Source organism: Desmodus rotundus, chromosome 9, assembly GCF_022682495.2.
Source record: "Desmodus rotundus isolate HL8 chromosome 9, HLdesRot8A.1, whole genome shotgun sequence".
NCBI classification, from domain to species: Eukaryota; Metazoa; Chordata; class Mammalia; order Chiroptera; family Phyllostomidae; genus Desmodus; species Desmodus rotundus.
In genome coordinates this window covers 89,990,118-90,008,978 of record NC_071395.1, presented here as the reverse complement: position 1 = coordinate 90,008,978, position 18,861 = coordinate 89,990,118, and the positions used below count along the sequence as shown (strand labels likewise).

The 18,861-nt window shown below is 55.5% G+C and overlaps 3 protein-coding genes across 8 annotated transcripts in view; 1 reads left to right on the top strand and 2 right to left on the bottom strand.

Moving 5' to 3' along the window:
* Positions 1-3,359, top strand: part of MAP3K3 (mitogen-activated protein kinase kinase kinase 3) — a 58,375-nt gene extending 55,016 nt beyond the window's left edge. For both annotated transcript variants that reach the window (XM_053930557.2, XM_053930556.2), the window contains exon 16: positions 605-3,359. In XM_053930557.2, the coding sequence (XP_053786532.1) occupies positions 605-833 (229 nt within the window). In that variant the 3' untranslated portion in view covers positions 834-3,359. The remainder of the gene's footprint in view (positions 1-604) is intronic.
* Positions 3,360-4,635: 1,276 nt separating this feature from the next.
* LIMD2 (LIM domain containing 2) lies at positions 4,636-7,002 on the bottom strand. 4 transcript variants are annotated; one of them, XM_053930559.1, is made up of 5 exons: positions 6,867-7,002; positions 6,063-6,156; positions 5,819-5,863; positions 5,598-5,737; positions 4,636-5,525 (listed from the first exon to the last, which is right to left on the bottom strand). In XM_053930559.1, the coding sequence occupies exons 2-5, from the start codon at positions 6,102-6,104 to the stop codon at positions 5,366-5,368; spliced, it is 387 nt and encodes a 128-aa protein (XP_053786534.1). In that variant the 5' UTR covers positions 6,105-6,156; positions 6,867-7,002; the 3' UTR covers positions 4,636-5,365. The 4 variants fall into 4 exon arrangements, with proteins under 4 accessions (XP_053786534.1, XP_053786535.1, XP_053786537.1 ...); XM_053930560.1 differs by having other exon boundaries at positions 6,063-6,203; positions 6,867-6,979; XM_053930562.2 differs by lacking the exon at positions 6,867-7,002 and adding an exon at positions 6,681-6,838.
* Positions 7,003-11,019: 4,017 nt separating this feature from the next.
* The window catches only part of STRADA (STE20 related adaptor alpha), a 31,692-nt gene continuing 23,850 nt past the window's right edge, over positions 11,020-18,861 (bottom strand). For both annotated transcript variants that reach the window (XM_024573038.4, XM_045182104.3), the window contains exons 7-13: positions 17,015-17,123; positions 16,773-16,896; positions 14,737-14,908; positions 14,089-14,193; positions 11,924-12,165; positions 11,579-11,621; positions 11,020-11,305 (exon numbers count right to left, since the gene is read on the bottom strand). In XM_024573038.4, the coding sequence (XP_024428806.1) occupies positions 11,153-11,305; positions 11,579-11,621; positions 11,924-12,165; positions 14,089-14,193; positions 14,737-14,908; positions 16,773-16,896; positions 17,015-17,123 (948 nt within the window). In that variant the 3' untranslated portion in view covers positions 11,020-11,152. The remainder of the gene's footprint in view (positions 11,306-11,578; positions 11,622-11,923; positions 12,166-14,088; positions 14,194-14,736; positions 14,909-16,772; positions 16,897-17,014; positions 17,124-18,861) is intronic.

The window sequence follows — 18,861 nt, the reverse complement described above, 5'->3', positions numbered from 1 at the left end:
AGGTGGGCCAGTATAACCAAGAGTCCTTATAAAAGGGAGGCAGGAGATCAGAGTGGGTAGCAGATGTGACCAGGGAAGCAAGAGGGTAGAGCGAAGCATTAGAGGGGCCATGAGCCAAGAAATAAAGGCAGCCCCTAGAAGCTGGAAAAAGCAAGGAAATTCTCCCCTCAGAGCTTCCAGAAGGAACCATCCCCACTGAGACCTTTAGACCTTTAGTGAGACGGATTTTAGATTCCTGACCTCCAGAACTATAATGAATTTGTATCTTGTTTCATGCCAGTTAGGTTCATGGTAATCTGCTACAGCAGCAATAGGAAAGTAACCTAGTTATCCTGGAGTTCTTTCTGACTGTACTAAGTGGTTCTCTTCCCCAATCTCAAGAAGTACCCAGGTTGGGTATAGGTTGACGAAGCCTGTGTGGACGAGGCCAACAGTGCTTTGAAGCCTCTTCTGGCCTTGGGGACCCTCTATACCGTGTCCACTCTCAGCTTTGTTCATTCTGCCTCGGTGTGTTCTGAGAAAAGCACCTCCTTTTACATCAGTGGGCAGAGCAGCTGGGAGCCTGGGGCTGGCTAAGAGGTGACCTGGGGGTCTCTCTCTCCAGGAGCCTGGGCTGCACTGTGGTAGAGATGCTGACAGAGAAACCACCTTGGGCAGAGTATGAAGCCATGGCCGCCATTTTCAAGATTGCCACGCAGCCCACGAATCCTCAGCTGCCCTCCCATATCTCTGAGCACGGCCGGGACTTCCTGAGGCGCATTTTTGTGGAGGCCCGCCAGAGACCTTCGGCCGAGGAGCTGCTCACACACCACTTTGCACAGCTTGTGTACTGAGCTCTCAAGGCCGTGCTGCTGCCGGCTGCCCCTACTGCATGGGCAAGGGGCTGCTGTGGGGCTCGGCAGAGTTGCTGCTTTTCCCAGGCAAGGCTGTGGACCATGGAGCTACAGTCCAGCCAGCGTCTGTCTGTGCCCCTTCTGCCATTTGGGCTCAGAACCAGGGTGGGGCGGCTGCAGCCTCAAGGACTGGAAGCCCCCAGCCCGCCAGACCTGAGAGCTCCAGCCTCATCAGCTCAGCGTGCAGGGTGAGGGGCTAGGAACAGTGTGCGAGGCGCTGTGGGCCCCACCCTTGGGGCTGTGTCCCGACACTGCGGTCAGCACCAGTGTCCATCTTGTGCCATCTTGGGGGCACCTGATGGACACGAGGGTCCGAATAGTGTTACTTTCATTCAGAGTGTTATTTTGTTTCTCCTCCCCATGTCTGGAGACCACCAGGGCATCTCTGGGCTGGATGAGCCCACCCAGGCCTGAGGTAAAGCCCAGCAGCCCACAGCCAATGGAAGGCAGAGGCCTGGGCTGCACTCTCCCTTGAGCCTCCAGGTCAGCTTTGCCAGTCCCTGGCCTTACCAAAGATGAATGAAGCAAATGTTATGCTGCCTTATTCAGGGGAGGAGGAGCCCGTCCTGCCTGCCCCTGTGACCCTGCCTTCCCAAGCAGTGGCCTGAGATGTGGAACTGCCCCACTGAGGGGGCAGTTTTGTCAATGCAATTGTCTCTGTTTTACAAATTGGAGTCACTCTTAATGCTGTGCCCAGTTTCTGAACTGGAGACTGTGGGCCCTCTGGGCTCTGAGTACCCCTGCTATGGGCTCAGGCCTTAGGCTGGATTGGAAAGAGCTGAAGGTATGGCCTTTGTGCTCCTGGCCTGGCACCTGTTCCCCCCCTGCATCAGACAGGAAGATGGACAGCACACAGAGCCTCCGATCCAACCGGCCACCCTGCCCTGCACAGGGCACTCAGGCTGGCCAGGGGAGCTCTATCAGGCCATCTGTGAGTATGACCCAGCTGGGCCAGAGCCTCTCCAACTGGTAGAAGGGAGAGCCCCTGTGCCACCTATCATGTCCATAACCGCCAGCTCTGTTCCTCCTTGGCCAGCCTTGCCAGTCCCCATGAGGTTTCAGCCTCTTTCTCTTCTTGCTCCTCCCTTGGGGGAGGAGTGGCAGCAGGGGTCTGGGAGCCAGTATCTCCAAGCAGCTTAGAGTTGGCCTTATTTACCTCAGCCTGGGCGCTGGTCCTTTTTTCCGGCCCCTCCCCTCCAAAATGTGCCTATTGCTAGAGCTCCTCCCTCTCAACACCCAGTTTCCTTGGGAGTTGTCATTAAAGGAAAAAGAAAAAAAAAACAAAACAAAAAAAAGCCAGTGCCCAGGGATGGGCATCTCCAGGGAACTGGGGATTAGCGCCAGGCAGCTCATTGCCAGCTATGCCCACTTCCCCACGGGCACCAGAACAAGCCAAAGCCTTCGTTGTATGTTGACGATGCACTTTTATGAATGTAGTTTCTATCGCTGTTTTTAGCCTTTTCACATCATGTAATGTGAGGCCTTGTACTTGTTAATTTATATCTCAGATCATATTTGATGGTTTGTATATATATCACTTCTAGACTGTTACAGGTGATGGACACCTCAAGAGAGAAAAAATGAAAGCAGGTTTTGCAGGAATGTGTTGCACGGTGCCAACTGGGCCTGGGCCTATTTCCATCCTTTTCCCCTGGGGGTATCTGTCAGGCACCCCCAGCCCTAAGACAGCGAGCATGTGCTCCTGTCTCCACCTTAGCCCTTGCCCAGGGTGGGGACCGGGCCCCTCATCTCGACCAAAGCTGCCCAATGGCAGCTCAGCCTCTTCATGACCCCATCCTGATGGCTCCACCACTCTTCTTGGGCCCACACCCGCCCTGTCCCCATTTCCCAAGAGGAAACAGAGCATGCGCGGTGCTGGAGCTGACAAGATGAGACGACTCTGTGTCCCAGGTTCAGGCTCTCACAGAGCCCCCATTCCCCCCCCCCCCCCCCCCCCGCCGCCGCCAGGGTCTTAACCTCACAGGGAATGTGTTTTTAAGAATGAATTTGCAAACAAGCCAACCCTGCACTCCAAAATAGGACCCTGATTATTTTGTGTGCCCCAAACTGTGGACATGCTGGCTCAGCATCCTCAGGACCAAGCTGTTGCTTAATTTTAATTTATTGTTAAATAATCCAGATGACAAGTGGGCTTAGAATGGCCTGGGCCCAAAGGTTCTGAAGGGCAGTCTCCTAGTAGCCCCAGGGTTGCTGTGGGAAGAGCCATGTGCTGTTTGCTCATCGTTCTGTGGGGTATGTCAGCCTTGGCCAACGCTGGGGACCGTCTGTCCTCTGCCACCCTCCTGCCCCTCCCACCCACTCTGCTCTGTGTCTGTGTCTGAATTGTGGATTGTGCAGAAGAACCTGCAGCCATAGTTATCTTGACTATATCTTGACCGAGGGCTTGCAGAGCAAAGCCAGGCCAGTGTCGCGCATTACTTAAAATAAAAGGGATCATTTATACCAGAGGGGTCCTGTGGCAGTGCTTTTGGTTGAAGGGTGGAGGGGGCAGACATTTGCCAGAGAGGGGCTGGGTATAGTGTCTGGCAACTTGGGTGCCTCAGTGGAGAACTTGTAAGGACTCCAAGAAGGGGTGTTAGGATGGGATGATTTGGCTGGTACCACTGCTAGCTCAGAGATGGCACCCCCTTCTCTCGCCCCCAGAAGCATTGCAGAGGGCAGTCTGTCAGCCCTGAGTGTCACCAGTGTCTGGGTTCCCAGCTCCTTTGTGGCATCTAGTAGTCTTCCCAGCCCAGAGGACTCTCCTCAGTCCCACCCTTTCAAGGAAGGAATCAGTTGCCTCCAGGAGCCATCTTCTCATATTTCCCCCTAATTGATCTGCTGCTGTTGCTTAGCTTTGCACAGAGGACCATCCTCGTCCCCATCTGAAGCTTCTGGTGCACCTGGTGCACCCACTCTGCTTACTGAGTGCTTAGCTCTGCTGCTTCAAGGGCCAGGGTCTGCCGCAACAGCCCATCTGCCACCAGAGCTTAAGGCCTAGCTCCCTACGCTGTCCTTTGGGCATGAGGTCACTTAAGAACTTGAGTTGTACGGGGCAGGGGCAGCAAATCCCCAGGAATCTGCCCTCTTGTTCACAGGCAGTTTGGGGAAATCTGGACAGTTGGGTCTGGGGTGGGACAACCTACCCTTCCTGCCTTTATCCCATTGGTGGGGGATGGAGTCTTAGATCCTCCAGGCTTGCCTTATTTGTCGTCCACTCAGAGGAGCAGACAAGCTATTCGGACTCCCTGGGACAGGGACTATGGTTGCCCCACTCACCAGAGCTTGAAAAGGCAGGGTAAGATAGTAGATGGGGGGGGGGGGCGCAGAGAGACTAGGAAACCACCTGCTGGATCTGCTGATGCCCTCTATCCCTTGCTGATTTCCAGGGCAAAAGGGGCCCAGACCAGGGCTCGGTAGAAGGGGTCTTGCCTTCATCCCAACATACTGAGTGCAGTGAAGCCAGGCACCATCACACACTGGTGGACTGGCCTTCTTAGCCAACACAAGGCTGAAGGACAAAGGAGTTTCAGTTACAGACACTCCGGGTCTGACAGCATGGAGAGCCTGGCTGGGACGGGGACACCCTTTTACTCAGGCTGACTGCTATTTCTGACACCCATCACTGCTCCCCAACAAGGCCAGATGTGCTGTAGGCTGACCCTGTCCCCCCTCTTCACCTGCATGGCGAGTCTGTGCCCTTTCTTCCACAAAGCCCCCCGTCAGGCCACATAATACAGAGTCAGGATCTGCTGAAGCATGTTTAAAACAGGGCTGATCACAACAGAACCGGCAGAAACAGAAGAGGAGGGAGCGTGGCTGCTGCCAGTCTCCGGCTCTCAACCTGGCAGGTGCTTCGGCTTCTGCTGCTCGATGCCAGTGGTGCAAGATGGTCCCAAACCCCACTGGGGCCTGCCCTGCCTTGCTTTGCAGGGAGGGCAGGGCTGCTTCACTTCCCCTCCCCTCCCCCACTGAGCCCTGGTGGGCATTCTGAGGCCCAGCAGAAGGCATGCTGCCTCTTCTTCCTCCAAAGTCTCCATGGCTCAGAACCAGGCTAAGGGCAGAGGTAGATGGGGAGACATGGGGGCCACACAGGGCCCCAGGTGGCAGTGAGGGAGCTTAGGACCCTGAGGGGAACATGCTGACTCCTTGCTGGAGAAAAGGCACCTAGATAAGGAAGCTGGGCTTGGGGGCCTCCAAGGGAGCCAGGGGGTGAGGTTGGGTAGGCTGAAAGAAGCAGGAAGCAGGGTGGTGAGCAACCCCTTAATCCTGGTTCCCAAATCCCCACCCACTGAGAGAAAAAGAAGGAATTCTGGAGCAGAGCCCTGCCCCTGTAACCCTCTGCCTGAGCACGACAGCCTCATCCCATTCCCACCCTGCCTCCCCACCCAAGCCCAGGTCCAATCTCTTTCCCACACTTCCCACCGTCCTGCTGCAGGCCCTCTACAGAGGGAACGGACCGTCAGAGGGCCTCAGGCTGTCTTGGTGCTGGCGTCCACCTCCTTGTGGGCCCAGAGCTCCTTGTGCTGCTTGCGGCCGAAGCCTTCATCGTAGTTACCTTTGCTCTTGAACAGCTGCTGAAAGTGGGGCTTGCAGTAGAATTCCCCGTGCAGTGCCGCGTAACTGCCCAGGCTGCAGAGGCAGAACTGTGGTCAGGTTGGGTCAGGGCTGGCAGGTAAGGGCAAGGGCAGGGCAAAGGCGCACCTCAGCTTGGTGTGACAGTGCTTGCAGCAGAAGCAAGAGTTGTGGAAAATGAGCTTGTCTGCCACCAGCCGCTCCATGGGGTACACGGTTTTCTGGCAGGCAGCACAGGTCTCCTTCACCTGGGCCCGAAGGCTGAAGGACTGTGGAGGGGAGAGACTCAGCCAGGGGTCTGACCAGCGCCCATCCCTTCTTCCCCCTACACCCCACTCTCACGGCCCTACCTTGGAGCGCTGAACGGTGCTGGGGCCACAAGCGCCTTTGGCTTCCTGAGGGGAGAGGACCGACCAGTCAGGGCAGGGGCAGCTGAGAGATGCCCCAGACCTTCACTGGGGTCACCGGCCCAGCTCCCAGGGGCACTCAAGGGGAAAGGGGTAAAGGGTGGTAGGCAAACACACCGTCCCTCACCCCTTCATCCCCAAGCCAGACACCTGCTCGGGGTGCCCTCCCACCCGGCTGATCACCTACAGGAGAGGGGGTGGCCTGGGCGGCTCCTGCAGCCTGGAACATGGCTGGTTAGAAGTGATGGAGGCCTGGGTGGAGACGCGGCACCCGCTGGGTTCTGCAAGGGGAAGTCGGTCGGTTGGGCCCCACGAGCCCTTCCCCAGCCTGCGGAGTGGGGGTGGGGGTGTTTACAAGCAGGGGGCCGGGGGGCTGTGGTTGGGACTTTTTCTAAGTCATTTCCTGTTGCTCTGGGTCTTGCCACTTCCGCCCTCACCCACCTCCCCCTTCTCCCGCCCGCCCCCCACGCTGCTCCCCGAGGGCCAGGGGTCCCCGAGTGGAACTGTGCATCGGGGGATGAGCAGAGCGGGTGAGGAGGGGGGCTGCCCCGCGGACCAGGACCCCGCATGCGGTGGGAGTGGGGGTGAGAGAGGTCAGGAGAGGGCGGGCCGGGCCGCAGCGACAACAGTAGTACCCGCTGCCCTGGCCTGACCCCAACCCTCCGCAGCCCAGCCCCGGGCCGAGGCCGCCGGCGCCCACAGCTCGGCTCACCCAGCCTCTGGACAGGGCTGTGCGGCAGCCCGCGCGCCTCGCTCCTCGGCCCCGCACCCGCGTGGACCCCCCGCGGGCCCAGCCGAGGGGTACCTGGCCCGGTGCCCGCCCAGAGGCCCGCCCTGAAGGCCAGCCGCGAGCCTCGGGCCCAGGCGGCAGCGACGGGCGGCAGCGCTCTGGGGACCCCGGAGAGGCGGCCCCCGCAGCCCCCGCCTAGGCGCCCTGATTTGCGAACCGGTTGCAGACCCCTTCCTCCGGCCACACGCCCGCGAATCTCACCGGGTCCCGGCCTGGGCCGCGGGGCGGGGGTCGGTCTCCGGGGGGCGCCTCGAGCGCGAGGTGGGCGCGGGTGCGAGCTGCCGCCGCCTGACTGTGGTCCCCGAGCCGCCGCCGCCGCCGCTGCCGCCGCCGCCTTATCGCAGCGCCGCCCCCGCCGGCCCCCGCCTCGCGCCCGCCCATTGGCTCCGCCGCGCCCCGCGCCGCCGCCGACCCCCTCTGCGCTTTGTCTTCCCCTCGCTTGCGGTCCCCGCCTTTGTCTGCCCCCGGCCCTGCGCCCAGCTCCGGCGCCGTGCGCCTCCCCTCGGGCCCGCGCTTGCCGGCCCCGCAAAGCGGGCCGGTCCGTTCGCCCGCCCCAGACGGAGGCCGGGCCCGGGGCCCGGGGACCCTGCGCGGCGTGCCTCAGGGCGGGGACCAGCTTGGGGTGGGACGCCCGGGGTCGCTGGACACGACGCGCTCCCGGCGAGGCTCCTGCGGCGGAAAAGGAAGGAGTACCCGGCTTCGCCTGGGCGTCTTGCTGCCTCAGTTTCCCCTAGTTGGCATTGGCGGGCGCAGGCCCGGCTGCCCCCTTTCTTCCCGGACTTCCGTGGGCCCTGCAGCCTGATAGACCCCGCGGGGCCTCCCGGGAGGCGCGGCCAGTGTCCGTGGCTCCCAAGTCTCCTCGGGCCGCGGAGCCCTCCCGCCGCCGGGGGCAGCCCCGCGTGCCTGCAAGGCTGACCGGGAAGATCACGGCGGTGGCCGGGCGCGCGGTCCCGCCTCGCCGGGCCGCGGTGCTGCGAGGTACAGCCTGCGCCTCAGGGAGGGCCCTGGGGCCTCGGCGATCAGTCGCCTCCGGCCGCCCATCCGCCGCGGGGTCGGCCTGCACGAGGGTCCGGTGGGACCAGCACCCCTTAGCGCCATCTCCCGCGAACCCTAAGACTAGGGGCCCGGGAAGCTGCTGCCTTTGGCGTCCCGGAGTACGCGCTCTCCGAAACCGTTTCTGTGGCCAGATTTTGTGGGGTGAGTCACCCCGGCCCGTGCGGGCACGTGGCCCGCCAGACGCCAGGGCACCTCTTTCAGGGAGGGAGACTTCCATCTTCAACACGGGCAAACCTCGGTGCTCGCGAACCTCCGCGAAGACAGGGGAGCGAGCCCTGGAGGTTTGAAGTGATCCGTGCCCAGGGATACCGCCGGTGTAGCAGGGCTGGGTGAGAAGCGGCCTCCGCACCCGGCTCCTCACCACCTGCCCGCCGCTCGGCGGGCCTGAGGCAGGGGCCGTCCCGCGCGTGGGCCAGAGCCTCGGCTGCGCGGGAAGCGGGCCAGAGCAGCCTCCCGGATGGGCCTCTGCCGGGAGGGTAGGGGGCCTGCCGGGCTCCCCGGGATGGAAGCTGTTTCACGAAGCACAGCCCTAAACATAGCGCGTTCCCACACGGTGCAGGAATAGAACTAGCGGCTCCGGAGCGCGGCCCACGCACTCGCTAGGGAGCAGAACAGCGCGGCGCCTCCGCACCCGGCCCGCTCAGCACACCCACGCCGCGCTTCAGGTCCCCACAGCCTCCCGCTCCTCCCTGGAGGGTTTGTGTTTGGATTGAGCTGCAGGCCGGAGGACTGCCTGGATGGGGTGGGTGTGAGAAACTTCTAGGCCAGGTTTCCACACTTGTCATCAGATTCTCAAAGGGGGCGGTAGTGATTTCAGAAGGGTGAAGCCCTCGGGCCAGAAGCAGCGGGCTGGGCTGGCAGGCCCGACCCTGAGGCCCCCTTGCCCTACCCGGGACAATCTGGGGGCTGAACTGCAGGCAGCTGCCAGCGCCAGCAAAATGAGCCTGCAAACAAGGTGAAGAAAGCAGTTTACAAGGCAAGCAAACCGGCTGATAATGATGTTAAGAAACGGGAACTTGAGGTTTAAAGAAAAAAATGAGCCGGGCAGGGGAAAGGAGGGTTGGAAATAAATGTGCCCTGGCCTTCTTACTCCATTTCAGGTCTCCCCACCCCACCTCGTGGGGGTGTCATTCCTTTCACACCAACCCCTGTAACTGGCCAAGGTTTTGTTCTTTATTTTTATCCGCAGCACCTGAGGACATTTTTTCATTGCTTTCAAAAAGAGGAAGGGAGAGACAGAAAAACATCAGTGTGAGAAACATTGATTGGCTGCCTTTTAGTGTGTGCCGTGACTGGGAATTGAACCCACAACCCTTCAATCTTCGGGTTGACACTCTTAAGTAATTGAGCCACACCGGCCAAGGCCATTTTGTTATTTTTTAATTGGTGTTACAATTTCTGAGGAAAGGGAAAGTGAGAGCATTTGAGGGTTCAAAGCAGCTTCAAGGAAGGCGGGCACTTCCTTAATCTGACACTTGAAGTGCCTACCCCAGAGCAGGGCACCTCACCCCTGAGCAACTGGGGGGGAAGGTGCTAAGCTGGTGCACATGCAGGCTGGGAAGCACCTTGCAGAAGACCCAGGTTAGAACCACCCCCTGGCCCGGCCTCTCTGGCCGCCAGCCAGGATGACTGGGCAGGGTGCCGGTCTGGTTCTTTGGTTACCTGCTCGTTTGGTATTAGTTCCAGTGGTAAGGAGACACCACAAGTCATGTTACAAAATAAAACCCTCCACCTCCTTTCCTGCCAAAGGTGAGCATCTTGTGCCTGGACTCCTAGTGGCCCAGAAGTGGTCCTGCAGAGGGGCTGGTCTCTAGCACCTATCAGGGGTGTCCAACCTTTCGGCGCTGCCTCTGGGCCACACTGGAAGAGTTGTCTTGGGCCACGCATTAAATACACTGCGACATGTGATCACACACACACAAATCTCACAGTGTTTTAAGTAAATGTATGACTTTTGTATTGGACGGCTTTCACAGCCACCCTGAGCTGCGTGCGACCCGCAGCCTGCACGTGGCAGACCTTTCCAACCCCGGAGTATGTAGATGGTCACACGCAAATGTTAATAGTCTCTAAATTTTAGGTAGTTATGAGATAAATCTATTATGGGTTTTATTTTTTAATCCTCACCTGAGTACATGCTTATTGATTGTAGAGAGAGGCGGAGGGAGGGAGGAAGGAAGAGAAACAGACTGACGGTCACCTCTTGTATGTGCCCCAAATAGGGATCAAAACTGCAACTAGATTATGTGTCCTGACTGGGAGTCAAACCCACAACCCTTTTTCAGTTTCGGGACAATGCTCACACCAGCCGAGCCTATTATGGGTTTTAAAAGAACTGGTATGCCCTGGCCAGTGTGGTTCAGTTGGTTGGAGAGTTGTCCCTTCAGGTTCGATTCCCCGTCTAGGTTGAGGGTTTGATCCCCAGTCGGGGTGCGTTTGGGAGACAACCCATCGATGTTTCTCTCCCATTCTCTCTAAAAGCAATGAGAAAGTGTCCTCAGCTGAGTATAAGTAAATACACAAACAAAAGAGCTGGGGCGTTGTGAGCCTGGCTGTCTAATGACAGAGGTCACTGCTGTGCTTCCACGAGCACTCGTGGGACTGCTCTCGGATGGCGGGACCCAGGGTGGAATGAGACACATTTGAGCCTATATGGCCAACACACAACGACACCACTCTCCAATGGGGGCTCTAAAAATTTTAATTTGTTCTGGCAATAGAACTAACACGGCTTAAGGACTTAAGCCCTCTGGCTAGGCAAGACACTATGGCCTTTAGAGAAAGCACCAAGGCAGCGGCAGGAGGCAGTAAGATGGACTCTTGGTGGGAAAGAAATGCACTACACAGACGACGTACGGAAGGTTTTAGGTGTCAGGGCCCAAGCGATAACAAGGATCAGGACGAACTGCCCCAGCTTTAACCTGATGCTTAAAAAGGAAAAAAAAAAAAAATGCCCTTCCCTCCATTTATCAGGCAGAGGGCAGAGGGGAGAGGGCACAGATTGCCTACTGCTTGCCGCTCCATGGACCTACAGGATCTGAGAGCACTGGAAAAGAATGGAATCTGGCTGGTAGGAGAACAAGAGTGAGAAGAGGAAGTCACATAGTTCCCTGTGTCAGTGAGTCAAACCCCAGACTTGAACTTCAGCCCCCAAGGGCCAGCTTCTCTTCCTTCTGAAGAGGTCACTTGAGCTCCCTGGGCTGGGAATGTCAGCTTTCTGGCCCAATCCTTTGTGTCTCAGATGCCTTGGAGCAGAAAAGTTTCTCTCCAGGAACTTTTCTCCCAGTCAGCAAGCAGGCACCTCTCCTGGCAGAAATGCCCTTTCTACCCAATCTGCTCCCGAAGGACAGGAATGTGGCCAGCCCTCAGGAAGGGCCCCAGAGGCTCCCATGTCCATCCCATGCTGGGAAGTGTACACCTTCTGCAGAGACTCAGAACTCCCAGTCATCCACCTCCAGCTCTTCCAGGTTGGTTACTAGGCCAAAGATCCCACTGTGATCCTGAGACTGGCTGCCCTCAAAATTGGTGATTGGGGTGACGGGCCGCAGTAACTCAGGCAAAGCCTCTGAGGCGCGTCGCTTGATCTAGGGGAGGAGAGAGAGTGGGGATGGATCCTGTTGCCCTGGGTCCCGGGACACCGGGGAGCAAGGAACCATGGCCCAGTGACAGATGGGCCTTTGGAGTCAAGAGTTCCTATAAGCGGAAGGAGCAGCACCTTTAAGGGGCTTCAGAAAATGGTCATTTCTTTGATTTGAAGGGAGGAGGAGAGAATACCCTAAAAACCCCAAAGCTAAGGGGACTGGGGGAGTTAAAACCACAGGTGAGAAAACAGGGGCCTCAGCAAAATGCTACGGTACCTGCTTGAAAAAGGAATGGTTCAGGAGGGCGCTGGCACTGGGTCTGCAGAGAGGGAGGGAGAGAGACCAGCATCACCCTTGCCCCCAACTTCCAAAATCCTGTTCCTTATACTTCACCCCAAGTGCCCCTCTGCTTCATCCCTCAGCTCATTAAGAAAAGCAGCCAGAGCTGCTTAGCCTGGCTTCTTAGCAAACCCTTGGGCCAACCCCTCTTGCTATGGGGGCTCTGGACTCCCCTGGGGAACCCAGACCTTTACAGGACACATGCATCCTCTCAAACCCTGCCTTAAACCCCAGAGCCCCACCTGCTCCCTGGAAAACCCACCCCCGACCCAGCAGAAGTACCTTACATCTGGGTTGCGCTGAAGGCACTGCTCCACGAAGTGGTGGAAGTGGGGGGAAAAGGTTCGGTGATAGGGATGGGACAGGGAGTCACCATTGGAGGTCCTGGGGGTGCTGGTGGCCAGGCTCTCATTCAGGCCAGAGTTGGCCGCGGAGCGTGAGGTACTCATAGTCAGCTCCTCGGCGGGGATGGTGCTGGTGTCCAACAGGCAGGGCACGGTGCCATTCAGTTTCTCCAGCAGCATCTGGAGGGGACAGAGCCAGGACTGGGCTGGAGGGGGCCCCTGGAGGCCTAGAGAGTTTCTTCACAAATATACTTTTCCCAACATACAAATGTGATTTGGGGGAGTAGAGAAAAGACAGAAGTAGAATAAGTAACTTTTCCAAAGAAGTGCTGGCCACTGGCTTGGCAGCCACACCCTGGCTAGGCCCAATTGTTGGAGAGGGGCTGCAAAAAAGTGGCCCCTTCACCATAGCTGGAAGGAAGGGGCTCACAGCCTCCTCCTCTTTATAAGGTAGCAGATCCTTTTAACTGTGGGCCCTCACCCTAGGGTGAAAGCAGCAGCTGGCTGGCTTTCTTTGAAGCCCAGCCCCAATTTGCCAAGCCCAGGAGGGTCTGATGGGGTCCATCAGGCCACACCCGCAGCACCACATCCTGGGCTGTTGCTGCGGCAGGCTGCACAGGAGCAGTATGCGCAGGGACGGGCAAAGCTTGGGCAGCTGTCTGAAAGCCCTCAGACTCCACACATGTAAAACCAGCCCCATGCTGGGGATCGCTGTCCCAGCGCCCAAGGATTGCTCGTCCGAGCCAGAAAGCTGGAAATCTCTCAAGAGCTGTGATAGTATGGTAGCCACTAGCCACGAGTGGCTATTTTTAAATGAATTAAAATTAGGTTTAAAACTCAGTTCCTCAGTTTCACTGGCCACATTTCAAGTGCCTAATAGCCACAGGTGGCTGGTGGCTACTGTATTGGACAGTACAGATAGAGAACATTTGTATCATTTCAGAAAATTCTATTGGACCATGCTGTTTCTGGATCTGAACCTCTTACTCACCTCAATAGCCTTTTAACTCTTTCCTGCGCATCTTCCTGTTAGTGTCTTATAGTTAGGTTTTCTAGATTCCAAGATTGCCACACCCTCCTAACTACCAGATCTAATCCACCTGTTGGAGAGATCTTCCTCAAATCCATTGTAGATCTGATGCTATCACTCCTGTGCCTAAAAGCCTTCAGTGACTCTCCGCATGCTTTGCAACAGGAACCAGATATCCTGGCATGGCACACGAAGCCGTGATCTGCCCTAGCTCCCTCCTCCAGGCGCATCACCTAGTGCCCGCCCCCGGGTGCACCTGTACTTCAGCCACTTACCACTACTTGCTGTTGCCAAGCTCCTGTTCTTTCTTGACTATGGGCCTTTGCACATGCTGTTTCCTCTGCCTAAAAGTTTCCTCTAGTTGCTGTTCTTCAGTTAACTACTGTTTACCTTCAAGACTCAAGTGTTACCTCTTCCCAGAAGCCTCCCAGGCCCCCTGCTCTGCCGGTTCCCTTGGGCCACTCTCTAGCTGCCCTGCTCCCCACAGGGCAAGCAGCTGTGGTTCAAGGGAGAGGCTCACTCAGAATTTGCAACCCTGCCCCCGGTCCCTCCCCGTTCCAGGTACCTGGGACCCAGGCAATCTTTGCCCCAATGACCCAGGTCTACTTCTTGGACTTTATAAAGCCTGACTCGATAGGCCTCTTCCCTGGGTCTATTGTAAGGGGTGTGAACAGAAGTCTGAGAATTCTAAATGAGAAACTGGTTTTCCATATAAATTTATCAAGGTGGGGAGATGACATATATCATAAATTTATAAAAATGTGTGAGCTCGATTTGCACATTTTCAATAGACACCCGGTCTGTGGGCCTCCCTTCACACCTCCGTCTCAGGCTCTGCAATCACTGCAGTGGGCCTGCCCTGAGCTCCCCTCCCCCGGCCTCCACTGGCACAGCAGTTACCACACAGAAGTAAACAGTTACACAAGCATCTCCCTGGGTGGGCTCTTGAAGGAAAAAACCTCTCACCCCAATATCCCTGGCCAGTGTCCTGAGTGTGGCAGGTACTGAATGAGCATCTGTGGAAGGCGGACAGGCAGGCAGGCAAGAAGGAAAGCACTGGGCTGCAGGCTTACCTGGGTGGCAGGCATGTCCTTGAAGGGCACATGGCCATTGGCCAGCTCACAGGCTGTGATTCCCACACTGTAGATGTCAGACTTGGCGTCATAACCCTGAAGATTCTAAGTCGGGAGAAAAAAGCCACACATCACTACATTTTAGCCTTGGTCATTGTTCTTAGAAAAAGAACAGGGTGGAGCAAACACTGAGGAGAGGGAAAGAATGTCCCCAAATCAGGACCATCTGCTAAGACCCTCCTTGCCTACACCACGGAAGAGTGGCTGCTATGTGGAAGAGCGGACTGTTTGGTGGTGCTATGGAACAAGCAGGAGGAAGTGAGGGGCCCCGTGCTCCTGCTGGTGGAGGGATGGAGAGAGTGCCAAATGCTCCTTTCCCACAAGAAGTGGTGATCTCTGCAGGGCGCTGAAATAGTGTCAGGCACAGTTTGGGACCCCAAAGAGGGGGAATGACTCCACCTGCCAGGGACACATCATGCCCCTGCGAGAGGCCTCCCAGGTCTACCTGTCAACAGGAAAGCCTCCCTCCAGGAGCCCGTACTGCACGTGCACGGTCGCAGAGCCCACCCCACCCCAGGAAGTCCCTAAAGGCTCCCTTGGGAAATCACAAGGTGGTAGGGCTGGGGCTCCTCGGGGCCCGGTACAGACCTGCTGGAGGACCTCTGGGCTGAGCCAAGGCAGAACCTTGATGCTGTACTTGGGAAAATCATGGACCACACGTTGCCGCTGCCCATGACTGATCATGCTGAGGTTGCTGCGTAAACCGGACAGGTAGACCTTCCCATCCATGGAGATCAGAATGTGGCTGGCTTTCACACTCCTGGGGGGGGGGGGGGGGCACGTGGTGGGAGAAGGGTGTCATGAGGCGGCAGGAACCCCTTCTACTGCAAACTTTTGGTCTTTACACACTTGATCCAGTCAGCTATTTCCCTGGCTGTGCACATGTGTGTATGTGTATTGTACACATGCACATACATATTATATACACACATTTTTGTGAGTTTGAAACATACAAGAGAAACTAGCATGACCCCACTTACATATCACCAGATTTTAAAACTTATTTATACTTTGTTCAAGTTCTCTTTTATGCTCACAGACCACTGCGTCCCCTACTGCCTACTACTATTGACCTGTACTTTTTGTGTATTCTTGTAAAGTGTCATTGTTTTGTTTGCATATATTTTTAATTTACCTAATGATACTGTGTTATGCATTCCGTTCTTCCTTTGTCTCTAAGTACTGATTCGAGATCCATCCATGCTGCCATCTGCATACACCTCATCTTGGCCTCTAACTGCCACCTATACTCTGGGGTGGGACCTAACACTTACTCATCCATTCTTCTAGTAAGGGACGCTCCCACTATCTCCCACCATGAATATGGACAATGACACTGTGTACATGGCCCAGTGGGCCTGTGTGAGGGTTTCTTTGCAGTGCACACCCAGAGGCAGCACTGATGGTCCCAGTTCCAAGGGACCCTGACTGGTTGCGCTGGGCCATCATCTTCTGCTATAAAGACAGGAGACCCCACCTCCTCACTGCACTGGGCCTCACCCAGCCTCCAAATTATGCCAGTTGTCTCTGATGTATAAGCTGACATCTTCCCGGTTTTTGTTTTTTAAGTTTATTTTTAGAGAGGAAAGGAGGGAGAAAGAGAGGGAAAGAAACACTGATGTGTTTCAGTGTTTCAGTGAGAGAAACATCGATTGGCTGCCTCTTGCACACCCCCAACTGGGGACCTGGCCTGCAACCCAGGCATGTGCCCTGACTGGGAATCAAACCGGCGACCTTTGGTCCACAGGCCAGTGCTCCATCCACTGAGCCACACCAGCCAGGGCATCCTCCTGTTTTAATTTGCTTTTCTGATTATTGCTAGATTTGAGTGTCTGTTCATATGGCTGTTAGTCTTTTGGGTTTCCTCTTTCATAAACCTCATGTCCTTTACTCATGTTTCTGTTGCTTTGCTACCCTTTCCTTGGTGATTCACAAGACTGACTTGTTACTAATCTCCATGTATTTAGACAAAGCTAACATCTCCCATGCTGTCACCCATTTCTCAGCTTTGTTCAAGGGCTTCTTTATCAGAGAGAATCTTTAACTTCAATATAAGCAAATGCATCATGTTTTTGTCTTATGTCTTGGGCTTCTACAATATTTAGAAGTTCTCCTATATCTTAGGTCACAAAAATATTTCCTCACATTTCCTTCTAGGTCTGTAGTTTTACATCTGACATTTAGACCTTTATTCCCTTGAGGAGCTCCTCTGTATGTGGAGTTAGGCAGGGGCAGTTTTGTTACCTTCCCTACCACGAGCCGCTCCCCTGACACCATGTACTAAGCACTCTTTCTTCTCCCTGCCTCTCAGCACAGGGCCGACTCTGGGCTGCACACACCAGTCTGGGCGCCCCGAGGAAGAAGAGAGATGGAGGTGCCGCAGTCCACCTCAGATGTCCCTCTCACATGACACTCGGGACCACGCTGCTCAGGGAAGAGAAAGCCAGCAGCTCCAGCACCGACAGGCTAAGTGCTCTGTCTACCAACTCGGAGGCCAGAGCAGAATCCCGTGCCTTATGTACACTCTAGTTTCGCTAACTTCAGTCAGCCTTCCAGTGTTTACTTGAGGGCTCACGGGCACAGCCGGCCACTCCTGTGAAGGGTGAATATGCTCCCGGATGCACCTGTGTACGTATCCCATGTGGTGGATGTAGTCGAGGGCCTTGAGCACCCCCTGCAGGATGTAAGCGATTGCCAGCTCATTCATGCCATCCATGAAGTGTGTACAGATGAGATCTTTTGCAGAACCTGAAGAGAAGAATTGTGGGGAGACAGGGAAGAGTAACAGGGAAGGAAAAGTGCACATAAGCCAGCTGACAACAGAATTCTTAGAACCCCTCTGTGCCAGCAGCCCTTTCCCACTCACCATATGCCATGAATGATGTGACAACCCACAGTTCATTGTCTGCAATAAAGGTGGCTTGATATGGCAGGATATTGGGGTGGCTGAAGAGTTTAGAGACATGAAGTTCCCCCTGAAACCAATGGTAAGCTGAAGTCAGAAACAAGGGGCACCAAGGAATGACACTCCACAGGAAGGTGGCAGCATGAATAATATGGGGGCCTAGTACTTTCTTCTGGGTGCCCTTCTCAGAGACCTGGGAGCAAGCTAAACAGGCGCCTCCAGGGTTGGAGAAGATGGGCTCTGTTCTCTCTGCAAGGAAGGCAGCACTGCTCTGCCAGCTCTGTCTACATTTGGCTCTGCCAGCCAGTCCCAGAGAGCCCCCAGAAACAATTCCCCACCAACAGGAAAACCAGCAACACAATTCACCCCCAAGGAGGTGTTGAAAACAAACTGCTGATTGAAGATTTACGAAGTTCTAAGTTTAGCTCAACTTCAAGGGCCAAGGCACAGAACACCTCTTTGAGATAAAAAAAGGAAACAAGAAATATTTTCCTATTACAAAGGAAAATGTGGCCAACAGAAACAAGGGAAGAAAGCATTAAAGAAAAACGACAGGTCTCTTTTTGGGACCACGCGTCTTGTTGGGACCACGTGGCTTGGGCGAGAGTCAGGGAGCTTTGGAAATGCTCCCTTTTTGCCTTGTGGATGGTGCCGGGAGCCTGAACCACAGACTTCTACTTCTTTCCTGAGATACGGTACCCCAGACAGGGCAAAGGGGAGAAGGAAGGTGCATTTGTGGGTATTCTAAAGAACTTTAGTCTGTATTATTTCAAATGAATAATAATTCCTTTCCTTTTTATCAGTCTCTGGCATTGAGAGATATTTTTCCTCTGGCAGTGGGCAAAGCGAACCTAGTGTGGGGGAGGAACACCTGGAGAAAAAAGGGGAGTCTTTTATATCGTTCAGCACCCCCATCTGTTCTTAACAGTTTTTGGTGACCCAAATGGGACAATAATTGCCCGCGGCAGACTGACCCCCTTAGGTGTGGGAGGGTGAGACTTCAGAATTCTCCCAGTCTCTGAGAATTTCTTTGCACTCCTGAGGGCATCGGCCGCCTAATCATGCCCAGAAAGGTGAAAAGGAAATGAAATGGGGTCCAGAGCAGAGAATTGAAATTGGTTTGGTTGAAAATTTGTTTTCTGAGTACTGTTTTCAAATAATAGAATAATGATTTGGTTAATATGCTGCTTCCAGGTTGCCCCTGGCTGCTCACTTACAGTTTCAGTGAGCCCAGGTGGCACTAAGGGAACCTGTCTCAGGTTTGGGGAGGAAGCGAACCCCTAGGCTCTGTAAGCCAACCCTGCATGTATGTTGGGGACTGGACAGCAAGCCATGTGGGTGCACTGCCATTTCAGGTAAAATGGAGGATGAGCCACATGAGTGCCCCACCGTGGAGGACAGGTCATGCGTGGGCATCGCACCTTGGATGACCCAGGGTGTGTGGGCGCTGCCACCTTGGATGATGGGTCACGTGACAGTTCTACCATCTTGGAACTGGGCAAGGTGGTGGGCTCTCTTCAGATTACAGGCTGTGTGTTGCTGCTGTGGGGGCACTGCACTGGTCAGGTTCTCTGTGCAACTGGCTCTGATAGGGAAAGCTCTGGTTCTGAAGGTCATGAACTGGGGTCCAAGGGTGACCATCTTACTTATAGGGTGTTTGCAAGGTCTAAGCTTCAGAAAGCGGCAGGATGTCGCTGCGAATCTAGGGACTTTTGGTGGAAGGTGCCTGTAGTGCTAGGGAATTTACGGCTGCCAGATACTGAGTTTAAGTGCTGAGTTTAAGTACAGTCCTTCCCAGTGTGGGAAAG